Genomic DNA, 16,995 nt, shown 5'->3' on the forward strand with positions numbered 1-16,995 from the left:
GCCTTTTGATCAGATGCATCTTATTGTTATACGGTGATGTATGCAAAAGGAAGGGCTGCAGTTCTGCTTTGTGGTTTGCTGGCTTGCCATTGATAAACTCTGACAGCTGAGCAGAGAGGAGGCTCTGCCTGTGCCTGCCTCCAAACGTGAGAATCCAGAAACCACGGCTGGGTGCAGGGACAGGGGAGTGTGGAAGAATCAGGAATTTATGGTTTGTCTGTCTCACAGGTTGCTTGAGTACTTCTACAACAGGTTAGGCCGCAGAGATCAGAGAATCACCGAATGGTTTGAGTTGGAAGGGACCTGGTTCCTTCCACCTGGTTCAATCCCCCTGCCATGGGCAGGGACACCCCCCACCAGACCAGGTTGCTCAAAGCCCCATCCAACCTGGCCTTGAACACTTCCAGGGATTGGGCATCCACAGCTTCTCTGGGCAACCTGTGCCAGTGCCTCACCACCCTCACAGTAAAGGATTTCTTCCTTATATCTTACCTAAAACTATCGTCTTTCAATTTCAAACCATTACCCCTTGTCCCATCACTACACTCCCTGGTACAATCTCCCCCCAGCTTTCCTGTAGGCCCCCTTTAGATACTGGAAGGCCGCTATAAGGTCTCCCCAGAGCCTTCTCCTCTCCAGGCTGAACAACCCCAGCTCCCTCAGCCTGTCTTCATAGGAGAGGTGCTCCAGCCCTCTGACCATCTTTGTGGCTCTTCTCTGGACCCGTTCTAACAGATCTATGACTTTCTTGTGCTGGAGTCCCCAGAGCTGGATACAGCACTGCAGCTGGAATCTCATGAGAGTAGCAGAGGGGGAGAATCCCCTCCCTTGACCTGCTGGCCACACTTCTTCTGATGCAGCCAAGGATATGGCTGGCTTTTTGCAGATATTCTGGAACATGTTGAAAATAATTTTCCTCAGCTCTGGGGATGAGGAAACCAACACCATCAGTTTGGCCTGTGTGTCTCCAGTCATTTTTCCTACTAATACCAACTGCAAGTAGTCTCAGGATGAGTTGGTTTTCCTTGCTTACATCTGTATTTAAAGCTGTGAAAAGCTGGCTGCTCCTGCAGAAAGAAGCTGCACTGAAGCTGCGGATGAGACTCACTGCCTTTGCTGCTAAATATAAGCGAAAACAAAAACTGTGCTGAGGTGCAGGACCAACTGAAGAGAGCTCACATGTGCTGTACTCCTTTTTTGATTCAGCATCTGTTCTTACTTGCTTTGATTTAATTCTGAGCGTTTTCTGGAGGCATTCATTTCCATGGAAACCTTTGAATAAAAGTTTCCTTCTCTCTTTTTGTTTTCAGATTAAGTTTGGAGAGCCATAGCCACAGCCCAGCGACACTGGGATATTCTTTGTCCCCCTTTCCACAGGGCCTGAAGAATCCAAGAAACACTTTGGACTGAATCTGTAAAGCTTCCTTTTGAATCTGACTATACTCAGCAGTTGCTCTGCTTGGGTTTACCTTGGGCAGGCACTTCATTTGGCACAGCAAAATGGGGACGGCAGCATGCATGGAAGTTTTAAGTGCATCTTAACTAATAAAAAAAAAAGGCAATGCCCCATTCCTACAAGCAAAATAAGTTTAATGGATTGTTCCTAAAAATCCCCACCAAACTACTGGCTTGGAACCTCATATAGCTCTTGCAATTGCTCGGTGACATTCTAATGTCCTAATTCTTAGGCATTAGGATAGCTGAACTGAAGAGAAAGGATTTTTAAATCTATTTCTCTTTCAGATCTCATTAAGCGATCACTACCAAAATGAGATAACCCATAGTGAAGCTGTTCATTTCTAAGAATATACCCTTAGGCAGTGTAATTGCCAAGGAAGGCGTGTAACTGCAAAGTTAGAGCTTTCTGTTCAGCATTGCTTTTACCTGATTATCCAGGGAAAGTTAGCCTTTATAACTTTTTACCATTATTATAAAAAATATGAAAATAAACCCCACAACTTACCTCATCATAGTATTTGTTAGTGTATTGGTAGAGTTGGTGTAGAGCCACGAGCGTGTTTAAGGAATCGGTATGTGCCTGTTAAACAACACACGTAAGCAGCAAACGTCAAAATTTCATCACAGCTGAAAGTTACACACATGCACGACTGCTGGATAGAGCACACAGTCTCATTTTCAAATTCAAGCTCTGCATCCTGTAACTCTTGCTAAGTGATGCTGGGACAGAAAAAGGGGTGAGAAAACTTTTGTTTGGTGCTTTTTAGATCAAGATTTTCCCACTGGTATTTTTCTGGCCTGTCTGCAGCTCTAACACAGGAGGTGGAAAATATTTTGAACTTTGAATGTCAAACCACAGATTACAGCTGTAACATCTGTTAACAACATGGGTACGTATAACTAAAGCATTCAGTCAGTACAATCTACATATTGTTGAGATACTAAACATTAGTTCTGTCACTGCCATGTCTGTTTGAAATCATTTCTTCAGCTCTTTGTAACTGTTTGAAATTATTCACACCTCACTATAGGGAAGGTGTAACTCATCAAGATAGTAAGCACATGTACATTTGGAAAAAGCCATTTGAATCAGGAAGATGGAAAGGGGGATGGGGGGAGAGAGAGAGAGAAAAGGGACTTCAAATGATGCAAGAAATAACCCTTCCATTACCTCTCCTTTCATTCTCCCCATGACATTTAACTTATGTAGCAAATGTGCTCTGACTGTCTAAACAGATGTTTCTCATTCAAACGTATAGGATTCAACTCTCTAGCTATGCCTTTAGTTTTTTAAATTAGTTAAGAAAATGAAGAATTGCAAAATATTGCTACTGGCACAAATGATTATCCAAGCTGTAAACAAGCAGAGAAACATCCATCTTTCTTTGCCCTACAAAAGTCACTTCCAGAACAGGTCAAAATTTGCAATGTTCCATCAGTCTTTTCATACTTACTTCTATCATAATTTGCAATGTAAATAGAAAGGATCAACATATTCTGCTGATTTTAAAACATTCCTTTGATTTTATTTTTAATGACCAAACATTTAAATTTTACATACATCTCAATTTTTATAATAAATAAAATGAACTGGAAAATGAAATGTCAGTGCAGATGAGTTTCATAGTGGCTGAATGAAAATAGAAACATTCTCATGAGGACGTTAATCTACAAAATGTTAGGTCCTAAGGGCACTGAAATAAACAAATCACAAGAATTCTCCAAACATCCTTATATCACTAGGACTCTTAAAATAAATTAGGCAAATGAGCAAACCAGCCAGTACATACAGTATGTCTTTGCTCAGGCTAAACACATTCCTTTCAGACTGGCGAGAGCTTCTGCAGGTTCTCTGGGTTAAATCGAGTGCTTTAAAGGCATGAGCCTGCTCTAGCTAAGCCGAGCAGCACAGCAGACAGGCTTTTTCAAGAATGAAGCGGGTTTTGTAGTGTTTTTGCTCCCCGAGTCTCAAACCAGAGCCCCCAGCTACCAATCAACCCCCTCTGCTCTCCTCCATAGCAGGTAACCCCCAGTAACCTATTTTGTGAAAAGAAGAAGCGCCGATTGAGCAGGCATATGATGAGCTTCTTGTGTGCAGTGTAAAGCAAAAGTATTGTCCTCATACAGACAGTTCTAAAATGCACTATATGTAACGTGTGCAACTCCCCTTTCATTTCTGGAGTCAAATTGTTGCTGCGATAGCACTCTGAATTCAGCCACCACTTGTTATCAGCATGATCAATGTTAAAAACCCTCTCTGTGTTGCGGAGAGAAAACACCTTTCAGCAGTGTTGTAATTTTTCCACAATGGATGTGAAAAAATTCAAACACTTTGCTCTGGCACCTACATCACTCAAAGAGATTCGTGACGATAGCCATTCTTGGTTCCATTCAATAATCAACACTTCAAAAGGCTAAAAAGCACTACACTAAGCAGGAGTCTTTCAGAGATGTATTAAATAACTCATGTGATGCTTCAACATACAATAAACCCACTTGTCGAGTTAGAATGAGAAGATAAAGAAAAACAGTGCTATACTTGGCTTCAATTTCAGGACAAGGAAACTTAATTTATTCTTACCCTAGAAATCTCTGCTAAATGGGTATTCATATCTTGGTCACTAACTGGCACCATCTGACGAATGCCTTTGTAGTAACTGCAACAAATTAAAACAAACTTTCAGTTAGGTGAAATACACAAAATTTTCATTTTGCAGTTATTTTAAACGTGTTTCCTAATTGTGCAGGAGATGTTCCACCACAACAGACCAATGATTCATTTAGTCATGCTGTCTCCCAGCAGTCATTAGTACTTGATACCCTTGCAAGAAAGGCAAATCACACCTGATTGCACAGGACCACAACACGGGAAAGAAATCTATTTATAATCCAGCTGATGATTATTTCATGTCTTCAAACTTTTGAAGTCATCAGCTGGGAAGAGTTGAGTCCTGTAGCAGACCTTCAGTGGTACTGACAGAATTCCCAAATCAGTAAATGTTGAAGTCAGAGTCTGAATAGAAAAAATGTCTTTGTGAAAATGTTTTCAGGATTTGATCCCTATTCAGTTATGGAAGTGCAGTGCTGGTTAGACAGATCATGGGTAAGAACAGCTGTCATGCAGAACAGCATTGTGTTCTTTCACAAATAACTCTGTCCGTCTGCTGGCACAGGCATGGACATGCATTGGGTCACAACGGCACTCCATTTCAACACTGGAAACACTGCTAACAAGGGAACGTTTTAACATTCAGGTATAAAATTTTTAACATTTGGCAGTTGACTTCAACTGTGTCAGCATTCACTTTTCCTGTTACTAAGTACATTTACAAAGGCTTAAAACCCTAACAACTTTGAATCAGCATGAAAAAAGTCTCTTTATACTTACTCTTCCACCATTTTCTTATAGTTAGAGATTTCTTTCGCGTAAAGTAATTTATTACTTGGAGAATCCTGAAAAAATATAATAGAGAGAAACTTGGTTGATTTATGAATGTCTCTAAGAAAAAACATGAAGTCAAAAACCCAAGATCAAGCCTTCCTAATCACATGCACTTGAGCTTTGTGGATATTAACATTCTGATGCTTATTATTAATATTATTAACGTTTATGTTGGTACATGGGTGGGATTATTTGTCTTAAAAAGATGAAGTTTACATATGGCATTATTTGTCAAGTTTGACAAATATATCAATGGAAGATGATTCTAAATTATGGTGGACATGAAATAACTATTTCTTAAACTTGCTTTTTATAAAAGCAGTTGATATTTTCTGCTTTTTAGGAACTCAGTTGGCAGACTACACAGTAACAATGACATGCTCACCAACCTGCTAAGTGGTGAAATGCTAACTTCATTATAAAACCAAAAGGAAACTATCAATGCTGTATCTTCTTAGAGAATGGGTATTGTTTTAGGACAATGCCCCATGTCTTGTCAGGCATGAACGTAGTCAGGATGTAGAATGCAAATCACTTACTCTGCTTAATTTGTGCTCTGTTCTCGTGCAAGCATCCATGAAAGTCTGTGCAATGACTGACAAGGAAGCATCCACTACCTCGTGAACATGAACATCAAAGATGAAATGGGGATTTTTCAGTATGTTTACCCAGAATCTAAGAGGCAAGCTGCAAAGCAAGGAAAAAGGTAAAAAAAAACACACCTTTTACACAATAAATGTTATACAACAAGCAAAGCACATGAAATTAAATATGGGTTTTGCGTTTTGATCTCACTACAATGAAAATTAATTTTATATTTCAACAATTACACAAGCTATCTTTTGTCTGGTTTTCATGTCTGGAAACAAAGCCTTTGTATCTCTCACAGAAAAAACGAGAAAAACTTATTTGAGAAGAATCCTAAGTGTCCCCAAACAGCAAGAGAAGATGTCTGAGTGGTTAGAAAAACTACCTGAGTAACATTTTATTAGATTTTGTGCTTTGACAGGTAAATCTAGTCCCTTTTGCTTCTTGCTTTCCTATTCTCTGAGGAAAGATGAAAAGCAAAGAGGTAAATCTGCCAACAGTTATCCCATAAGTAGGTATCATTTTTTGCAACTTCTAGACTTACAGGGAATACTTTTGATCATATGAACATATTATATCAATTAAAATGATTCTGAGAATTACAAATGAAATTTACTTTGATTAGTGGTAAGAGTGCCAGCACATACGTGGGAACTACGCTCTCATTCCTCTGCAATGTAATTATTAGTCTGTTCATACCTGTTTGTTTTCCAGATGTGAATGGTATCTTCATCCTTGATGTCATGTTTTTCTGCTTGTTCATCAAGAAAATCAAAGAAGTATTTCACAGCTGGTGGCACCACATGGTTTGAGTTGAGCACACTATGAAAGAAGTTATCTACAAACTGCTGAAGTGTTCCCTAAAAGTGAATTTGAAAGAAATTTGCATTACAAGCTGAACTCAGTGCTATCCTAGAGTCTTTTTTCCTTTAGTCCAGTTGCAGTTACTGAAGGTCATCAATGCTGAGTGCTGAGGGTGCCAGGTGACAAAAAACCTTGCAAACAGCCCAAACAGTAAAAACATTCTAGAGAACAACTTTATGTTCTAGTCTGAAAGACTCCCACTTCATCCATTATCATCATGCAGTTAACACGGAAAGCTGTGCTTTCTGCCTGACTAAAGCAGCAGAACCTGGTTCCTACAATAGATTTACAATTTAAGCTCATTGTGCACATAAATAATTGCTGGCAATTTTGTAATTGTTTCACGGCTTCCCAGCTCCAGAGCATCACGCACCAGTACAGCAATTTTAAAACACAGACTGAGAGGAAGAAGCACCAGTGACCATTTAACTTATTGTGCAGGGGAAAGCACTTGGGTCTCATTAGATGCCCATCCTGGTCCAGCTCCCTGAGCTCCACCAAGTGTGAGGGATGAAGCATCCCCAGGAGGGCTGCACTTCTGCCAGGATCCCTGCACCTGCTTGGACCTTAAAGACCACGACCTCTGAGACTGTCCATTTGTAGTAGAGACAAGGAGAAGATGACCTTGTTGAGGCCACATGCAGTCCATCCCCACTCAGCTGGTTGGCCCTACGGACATGTTTGAAGGGCTGCATCCTCTCTCTCTCCATCACTTCAGCTGCGAGCCCCAACACGGGGCAGGGACTGAGCCCTAAACCCCTGTGCTGGCAGTGCAGGCAGGGAGGACACGTCACCGGTCCTGGACTGTATGGGCAGCTGTGGTCCCAGCCATTACACCTCACCAGCTCTGTACAAGTTAGTAAAGCTCCAGATTGGCAATGATCTACCAACTGGCTATTTGGAATAGAAAAGGGATTTATCAGAAGAGAGGGATACACGCATCTTGCAGGCTGCAAGTCTGTGCCATCCATTCACAGACTTTCCTTCCGGTCCACTTTCACACTTGGTCAAATAGCCTTAGCTGGAGTCAAGTCACTCCCATTTTCACAAAGAACTTGGTCTTGGTCATTAAGTACATTATCCTAAACTCCTTCTGCAAGGAGGAATCCTTAGCATAATTATTTTGGTTGTGATCCGTTCTCCAGTATAAACACTAAAAATACTCTCAAAGGACTATTACCATTTGAAAACATTTTTACTATTTTTCTAGATAATACTGCAGCACTGGAAACAAAGCATGGGGAAACAAAAGGCTTTGTAGCAGTATGTAAAGCATTTGGTTTAGAATAAAAACCAAGAGAATATTATTTAAACAGGTGGCGCAGAAGAGAATATCCATCTTTGTCTTTGTCTTGCAAGAAAAATCCTCATTTAGCTAACTCAGAATTATGGTTCTCAGCTTTCATCTGGAGTTAAAATTTATCTCTTTCCCAGCAATGTTCTTGAGGGCTTATTAATCACTTGAAGCTCTGAACACAAGCCTGTATGTACATGACACAGATATTCAAAATTTCAGCCAAAAGCATGACTAATATTTGCATCATTTTCTTCGGTTACACGTCAACATCTATAGAGGCACGGTGTAACTGTGACATCTGACCCTTACCTTCACAGACAGAAGTCTTGTCAGGTAGATTTCTGTAATAGCTTTGGTTCTCTCTTTTTCTTTCACACTGCCTCGCTTTGATTTGCCTTCATCAATTTCATCTACTGGCCGAACTAGATGCCAGACCTTATTTTCATCTTCCAGAAGTGCATGCCCTAGAAACAGTAATTGCAATAATCACAAAAAACTCTCCCTTGGAAATAATTATGAAATAATCATGCACATCAGTACCTGTAAGACCCTTGCACTCTATCCTTGACTTACCTTTCTTTTTGCCAAGAGGACCTAGATTACTTGGTTCCCCTCTAACAACCCAAGAACTAAATTTTCATTAATACACAAGTATTGCTTTACGTTACAAGAGTAGCACTGAAGTAGGATTGTGGCTTGCTTTTGTCAAGAACAAAAAGGAGAGGAATTAAGCATACAATAAGGAAACTCCTCTTCAGTCGTGCAAGCACAATATGCACATTTTTTTAAGATCTACACAGTGAAATACCCTACCCTTTGGTGAACAAGATCAAGCTACAGAAACTGAGTTAGGTCTGACCCAACAGCCCCCATGGAAAGGACAATTGTAGCCTGCTCTAGGTACAACACAAGGTATTATAGCAGCTCTGATGAATTTGGCAGTGGCAAATTCATTTGTTCTTCCTTTAAATCCTAAAGTATGTGTTAATATATCTGCTTGGCATAATCCCAAAAATCAATGATGCTTTTCCAGTTGAGGTTACTGAATCAGGGCCTTTAAAATCATTGACGTCTTAAAAACATGAAAGTTATTTTTCCCATAAAAATTGTGATTCAGCCCTCTTACGCAAATTATTTTGCAATACTTCTAAGTTTTATGCTTTAATATAAGTATATGTGTATAATGTAACTGAATCACAGTTATAATGAAAAATATCAATTTCTAATTGCACAAATTTTGTCCTTTCAAATTTTTGGCCACAGTAGTTTATTAACTAAGTTCCTCAACATCTACATTAAATTTACCAGATGTGTACTAAATATTTTATATCATAGAAGAAAATAACATTAATGTGTAATCTGGCCAAGACAACACTTTCACATTAATCTGTTTTATACATTCTCGTGGAAAGCATGAGCTATGCAGTCTTCTGGTGCCTTTACTTCCTTTTGACCAGGTAGATCTTTTAGCCAAGGAAAAATGAGACATTTAATGCTCTTGTCCTTTGAAAGTCCTTAATTTGACTTGGAAGTTCATGTGCATGAAGTAAGAAAGAAATAAAAGCTATCCTTTTATTTTGAAGCAGCTGTGATATCACAATTGATGCCATTCATAACAACTGTTTGCCAGTGCAGTAAGAACTGCTGATGGGCCTGAAGTTTGGAGTCTCTTTTGCAATGCCTGTTATTTACTCTTGTAAATAAATGGACAAAATCACACAGTAAGAGAAGAAACTAAACTATGTCAGTTGTTTGGTACTCTTCTACTTCCTCCTGTGATTCAAAGGAATTCATCCTCTCTTTGCCCTGCTGATGGTGCGTGGCCCGATTTAACTTTGCAGTAAAGAGAAGAAACCAAGGGGGATTCCACGAAGATTACTTGCCCTTACATACGGCTTAATTTGGCGTGTGTTTGCTCAGCAACAGCAGAATTGGCTACTAGTGAAATGATAGCTATTTAATAGGAAAGTAGGGCTTAAAGGGAGTGCAGCTCAACCGGATGAACTTTTTGCAAAACAAAGATCCCAGTTCATTGCTAAAAATAGCAGCAAGAAAGAGGAAGAGAAATGCAGAAGAGGGGGCAACAAGACGTATTAGCAGCACGTTGCTAGGAGGAGACCAGACTTCTGGGAGATAACATCTTCCCAGTGGAAACCTAGGGAGCAAAGGAAGTAAAATATAGGGGAGAACACTGTCTTTTGTGGCTGTAGTAGCCGCAAGATGCATCAAGCTGGAAGTGGAGAGAGGACTGCGCCCACTGGGTCAAATGTTTCCCCCTGAGTGCTTCTCCCTGCCCCTTGTGCAGTCTTTGGCCGATACAAAATGGCACGAACCAGGTGGGGACATGGCGGAGGCCAGTCAGCTGGTGGCAGCCAGCCTGGCCTCCTCCTGCTGCATGGCCTGCAGCAGGCTCGCTCCATCCCCCCCTGAGAACAGGCTGCTGCTCGGGGTAGGTGGAGGAAGGGCTGTCCTACACACGTCTGTTAATCAGTATTTCTGATCTGCAGCCCTCTGGCTATTCCACATCAGAATAACTGAAAAAAAGAAAGAAATAAAACCCACAACACCAACCCCTTTGCAAAAAAACAAAAGAGAAAGAAATACCCAGAATAAGTTTTCAACAGAACACGCTGCATTGGCTTATAGTTCAGTACAGAAATCCTAGCATAAAATCATTGAAACCATTCTCCATCTTGATACAAATTAGTAATTGCATTTATTATCTCCAGAAGCAAAGGATTCTGCATTTAATTTGTCACAACTGCCAGCTTCCAGTGTCTTCCTGTTAGAAGCTGTGAATCAAAAGCAGCATGGAAGCAATGCCAGGTTTTAGAGCAACATCTCCGAACATGGTTTTACATTTTCGTTCTGTGCAAAGCCTAGTGCTTTGGCAGACAGTCAATGGCTTCAGCTGACATTTCTCAATGCAAAAGGTGCAAGTTAATGAGAGACTGGATAAAAGGAAAACCACTTCGTCACAAGCCTTATTCATAGAGCAGAGATAGGATTTCTATTTATTCCAGCCCTGTAAATCCCTGTGTCATATAAATGCGTATGTGTGGGAGGGGAAGCCTCTGATCCTCTCCTCTGCCTTTTATACACATAGCATCTCACAAATCACTGTCGCTGTGGGCTCTTGCTTTGCACTAGCTCTGTTACATTTTATAGCTTTCTGAAAGAACAAGTTGGCACCAACTAGCTCTGAAGACCCTTAGGCGTTAAAGAAAATGGGCTAGCCTGGCACAAAATGCTGTCTTCCCAAATTTGTACATCACCACTGCACAAGACAGGGTGTGTAGAAGAAACAAGGTGGAAGCTGTCTTCAATCCATGCTTTGGGATCTGAGCTGTCTGTACAGATTTTTTTCTCTCATGTATGAGAACCCTTATGTGACAGCACTGTCCCCAGAAGTCTGCTTCTCCTTTACAATTTCATATGCCACACATATAGCTAAGGAGTCTGTCCATCTTGGAGTACAGATCATGTGTGTTCAAAGAGCTTCACTATACTGAATAGCTAAAGATGCACTTGTAGAGAAGAAAAAAAGAAGAAAAGAAACCACAAACAAATAAAAACACGTGATCTGGTCCTCTGCTCTCTCACACAAAGATGTGGGGAGGATGGAAGACTGGGAACCCAGATCTGGAGACTGATCACCGCTTCGTGTTAAGAAGGGAAAGCAAGCTGAGGATACCACCAGGCTCCATCCACTGGTCTACTTCTTCAGAGTGGAGGTGAATAACGCCTCTGCAGTTATCTCAGCAATCAATGCAACTGAACTGAAGAGGGACTAGGAATGGGCTCCTCACCTTGCTGCACTTCATTACCCTCTGTATTAAACTGAACGTTTTATGAAGTGAAAAAGCTGGGTTGGCAACTGCTGTGATAAAGGAATAGCCACCACTTGTCCAACTAAGGCAAACACCTGCAGTAACGTGGTGAGAGGATAGCAGCAGAGGTATAGCCATGATTGTTGGGAGAGAACCTTAAAGGATTCTGGTAGAAGTCTTGACAGAAAGCATCCATGAGGAAAGACTAAAAAATAAATGGCAAGTAATTCAGCCTGTCCTGATTTCCTGGCCAACACTCAGCACTAATGAAATGGAAATCTGCACACTTGTTAAATACTAATAATACACGTCAGAGCTATCAGCTGAGAGCCATCTCCTTGAAAAAATGTACATTTCTGGTATATTATTTCCAGTCTGACTGCTGAGCCCTTGGAACCTATTCAATCTAAGATCGCTAAATCTGTTTAAAGGAATGAAACTATTAGGTGAACCAATGGCTTTTGCAATCAATGCTAGACAGAAAAGTATATCAAATGGGTTGATGGAACGAAGAATGATCTCAACAATTATCATTCCATAAATCTAACTTCCAACTCATTTAAAATAACTGAATATAAAGATAAAAATAAGAGAAACTGAACATCTAAAATGTAAAGGAAATCATGTGACAAAGAACACGAATTTACAAGTAAATATTTCCATTAAAATCTGAGTGCATTTTAGGCTGGAATGGATATTGTGTCTCAAGAGGTTGTGAGATAAAGGAAATTGGTCTAGACAGAGTACCGACACAGGGAACTAAAAGCTTTGAAAGACAGGTTCCAAGCTAACACGCTGTCTCCAGCATTGAGAAGTTCAGCTTATTGTAGCAAGCAGCAGTATTAGAATTAAGTAACGGCTGTATTAGTGACATGAAAGAGAGGAAACATTATAAGGTAGTTCCTGATACTAACTTACAGTGGATTGAAAACCTTGAAACAAAGAAATCAGGGAAAACATTGAATCTAAAGAGATAACATATGGAATAAACACAACTAGACAACACAGCCCAGAAAAAAAACAAGCAAACAGAGCTGATGAAATATTGCCTGCCATTGGAGAGAGACACAAAATATGCATGTACAGAGACGAGTCTGCAAAGCAATGTAGTTGTAAAAAACAGAAATTACATCAGATCCATTATGTCATGGAGCAGGGGAACAGGTCTGTCCTGTGGTTCTGAATGGTGAGTTCAATTCTCTAATAAGTGGAAGAAATTTGGAAAGGAAAGTAATAAAAGGAAGAAGGAAGGAGGAAAAGAGGTAAAGCTTTGGAAACATGAAACATACTTTATGGCTACAGATGTAATGGGATTAAAAAACAAAATATCCACGATATATTTTCTAAGAGCACTTTCTATTAAGCTGGGCTATGGACTCATCAAGCCAATTATGGTTAAAGCCTCATTATTTCAGGCTTTTATACCCAGGACAAAGAAAACCACTGCAAGCTTATAGAGGGCAACACAAAACAAATACGCCTTATATAGTTCCATGGATTTGCTCAGTGAACACTATCAAGACAACAGTGCCACTGTCTTTCTGTTGGTTGACTTCTAGTTGTTTTGGGAGGTAGGGCAGCCCAAGATACTTACTTTCCCCTGGGACATCTTGCTGATTATCCTCTGGCTGCTGGGAAATTCCCATTTTTGATAAGATGAGTGTGGCACCATCTCGGACCTTTGAAAATACAAACACAGGGACATTATTCAAAATAAGTAAGCATGGCTGAACCTCTTAACAGTTAAACTGTGGTTCCTGTAACCTTTTGCAGGATATCTGGACCTATGATAAATGCTGCCCTTCAAACGTCTATTAGGCAACCGGGTCTGCAATTCAGAGCAGACTGCCACCCATCTCCTTTCATAAGAGATCACATCAACACCTCCTCTGAGATTACTCAAAAAGCTAGAAGCACTTCCAAGACTTCAGTGGTTCATCAGTCCAATGCCAGGGCCCTTTGTGCAAACATGGATTTTATCATGAAGAATCAGAGCTGTCTCTTTTTGAGAGAAAACTAACTTCTAGCTTTCCTAACCAGGATATCTGTTTTTACAAATGGATAAATAGAATAAAAAGGCAAGATGAGTGGATTGCATGTGTTTGGTAGTATGCACAATATGAAACCTAAAACAGACGGTACAGAAACATCAACATCTGCTCTCCTGACAGTGTTGCAGAACAAACCAGACCAACCCAAAATCTATTTAGCAGCAGAGCAAGGACAAAGATAATTCTCAGGGGTAGGAAGTGGCAGAGGAAAGAAAAGAAGAGATGAATATGAGACCCAGCAAAGGTACAGGGAGCTTTTGAATGTTGAAAGGAGAATTTGGATTTGGACGCTGCAATGATGATGAAACCAAAGTGCCTACATTTAGGTAATATGTTTTTGGTAAGATGTTTATGCAATATGTCCAGACCTAGCCTTTCATGATCCCCAAGCTGTTACTGCCTAGACTCAGAGCTAGTTTTTCATTTGATTCCTTATGTACCACAGAAGTTTCTCTACAAACAAATAAATATTTTATTTATTACTAAAGAACAGTTAACAGATGTGAACAACTGCTCTGAAACACCTCCTTACATTATAATGCATCAGTGTGTTGATACGTTTCCATCTGCCATCTTTTTGGGATGTTAAATCCAAGTCTGAGAGGATCTGTGCAGTAGAACCTGGACGCCACTCTAAGGAGCAATTAAAATGAGAAAAAAAACAGTTTTAACCATGTGCAAAAATAACTACTCCAAGAATGTTTCAATTTAGAGAACCACTGATGCATTGTGGAACATTAAAAGTAATTTGGCACATGTCACAATGTGTGTTATTTATTGCTTTGGCCTTCATTACAGAAGCTTGCACAAACTATTCCCAGCCATGTACATGACTTCAGACCATTTTCCATGGAAAGTTAAATTCCTTTGCATAGAATACTACAATTGCATACAATAATAACATGCTATCAGTCCAAAATATAGGAGTAGGATTTTCTGTGGATTGGAAAAGGCATTCTTAAGTAATTTACTAGGATTATCTGAAGAGCAAAAATTGCATCATCTACTTTCAGGTTAAGGCAGTAATGAGGATATTGCAAAACTACTTAAATAGAGCTTCTATTATAAGCTTATTAGGCCTTTTAAGTTACCTCACTTTTTTTTTCTTTTCTTTTCTTTTTTTTTTTTTTTTTTTTTCAGAAGAGAACATCAATTCTAAAAGCCTTCAAGGAGGATGATTTTCAGAGGCTGGGTGGCTCATCATCTCCTAAAAGTGCAACTCCTCTAACTTATAATTTTTTTGAACGATCATTAGAAAGGCAAGTCAAAATCAGTACTGGTTTCTGAAATTGCATCATTACTTCTCCATCAGTTAATTGTCCATGCTGTCATTATCACATTAATTAGTACCTGAAATACTGATTCTGTCAGACATGAATACATTTGTGCTAACAGTCATTAACAGGCTCTTTGCACACTAATGACAGTAGACCAAAACTTTAAGAACCGGGAAAAAGAATTCTATAGGGAAGCATTAATTTTTAATGCATATTAAGATTGTGGAAAAATGCTCTATATTTGCATCCAGCTAAATGTGAATTCAACTCTACCTCCCCCCCCCCCCCTTTTTTTTTCTCCAATGTTGCTTCTGTAGAAATTTTTGGCAATGGGAAAAGTCAAAATTACAAAACACATTTCACCTACTCAATATTGGATCACTAGCTACCTACCAAGAGCTACACTTTCAGCTTTTGGCCACTGAGAACATGGCAGATTTCGATAGACTTGGTCTATTATCTTTTCCTTCACTTGCGATATGGTATCACAGTTAAGCACTTTCACAGGTGTGGAATCAGTTCCTCCATCTTGTACATACACATTTACTGTCTGTAAAAGAAAGAATATATATATGGTTAATAAGACAAACCAGTACTTGAATTACCTCTAAATCTAGTTTTCTGGATGATTTAAATGCAAACCATATTTAAAATTTATTGTGCAATGATTATTGCACAGCAGCACATATTTGCAATGCGACTATGGATTCCTTGAGAGATCCTTCACTGTTACGCAGCCAACCAGCTCTTTTAATTCCAGTTAATTCTTCCCATTATGACTAAATAGAAAAGCTGCAGAATAGATTTGCTTATGTGTAATATGATACCATTATTGAGTCTTGGTAATTTATTAAAGTTTAAAACAAAGGGGAGGCATAAGTCCAAAGCAGCAGGACCACTTCTCTTGCAGCCTGATAACTTGAGACACAGCAATGAACAAGTAATGCAGTGCCTAAATTTAATGAGTTACCAATAATCACTGGAGCTGCACTTTTCTGAGCTCCTAGAATACTGTAGCTGAACAATTTTGTCTTCCTTTATGCTATCTTTGTAGTTCTGGTTTTACTTCTCATTGAGCAGACTGACTGTACATATGGTGATTTAACATGGCTCAACTGATGAGTAGTGACTCGCCCATGTCCTGTAACTTTATCTCCAGTGACCAGCTGTTCATTAAGCATATATTAGTATACCTAAGTAGTTTATGTTAGTTCTAAAATATTACTGTTTTCTGATAGTACTGACTTTTTTTTTTTTTTTTTGGACATTAAGGAGAAACCCCCAAAAGCCTGCAGTTTGCTAAATCTTGGGGGATTTTTTTAGAAGTAGCTTCAATAGATAGGTCAATTTCAACACAGATAAAAGCAAATGAGAAAAGGATGGCCAGTAAACCTTCATGGGAGGAAAAAGCAGCAGAACAGATGTTGTAAAAAGCCTCTTTCTTTCACTAGCTGAATAAGTACAACACCATGTCTTTGTGGATCTTTTGCTAGTCAGGTGACTTTGGAGGCCAGGCATGTCACAAGATCAGCCAGTGATCCTAAGCATCTGAGTTCTCAGATATGGTCCTGCCAACCATGATACCTAAATTCATCATGTCAAACCTCAGAAATGAACTTGCATGGTTGGTATTTTTAAACAGTGAAGAAAAACTATGCCATACGGCAGTGAAATTAAACATGATTGCACTGTCCCTTGACAGAACTCTCAAACTAATCATGAGATTTCACCTTCCTTTTCCTATTAGCTTTATGGTAATTAGACATGATTTTGCTGCTGGTTCAGTATGCAGCATGTCAGTGTAACCAGTGATGCAAAACAGACTCAGCTTTTAAATAAGAACAATTAGAGCACAGACAACTGCTCTGTATCGTACTCTCCCACCACGTCTCACTTTCCTGCAGAAGTGAACTAATTAACTCATGCTTTAACCGACCTTGGTGCACGAATGCTCCCTAACTGTTCGCAGTTACCACAACATCATCAAAGATCCCAATAATTTAAAGCAATATTATCCCAATTCATAATTTTTCATCATACATTTATCTGTATATATCTCATCATCTTATGTGCATGCACAGAGACAATTGTTTCATGTGATATTTGTGAATCTGGACCAAATACTGCTACTGTACAATGTTATAATGTCTAATATCTAAGTAGCATGCTTGTTCTGCCCATATCTGAC

The 16,995-nt window shown here is 39.5% G+C and overlaps 1 protein-coding gene across 1 annotated transcript in view; it reads right to left on the minus strand.

The window, feature by feature from the left end:
* The window catches only part of PLXNB2 (plexin B2), a 259,451-nt gene that overhangs the window by 2,816 nt on the left and 239,640 nt on the right, over positions 1-16,995 (minus strand). Inside the window, 9 exon segments of the mRNA XM_040544762.1 lie at positions 1,964-2,038; positions 4,040-4,115; positions 4,847-4,911; positions 5,440-5,587; positions 6,188-6,348; positions 7,959-8,113; positions 13,074-13,158; positions 14,063-14,163; positions 15,201-15,357. Coding sequence (XP_040400696.1) covers positions 1,964-2,038; positions 4,040-4,115; positions 4,847-4,911; positions 5,440-5,587; positions 6,188-6,348; positions 7,959-8,113; positions 13,074-13,158; positions 14,063-14,163; positions 15,201-15,357 — 1,023 coding nt within the window.

This window comes from Cygnus olor, chromosome 1 (assembly GCF_009769625.2).
Source record: "Cygnus olor isolate bCygOlo1 chromosome 1, bCygOlo1.pri.v2, whole genome shotgun sequence".
Taxonomy (NCBI): domain Eukaryota; kingdom Metazoa; phylum Chordata; class Aves; order Anseriformes; family Anatidae; genus Cygnus; species Cygnus olor.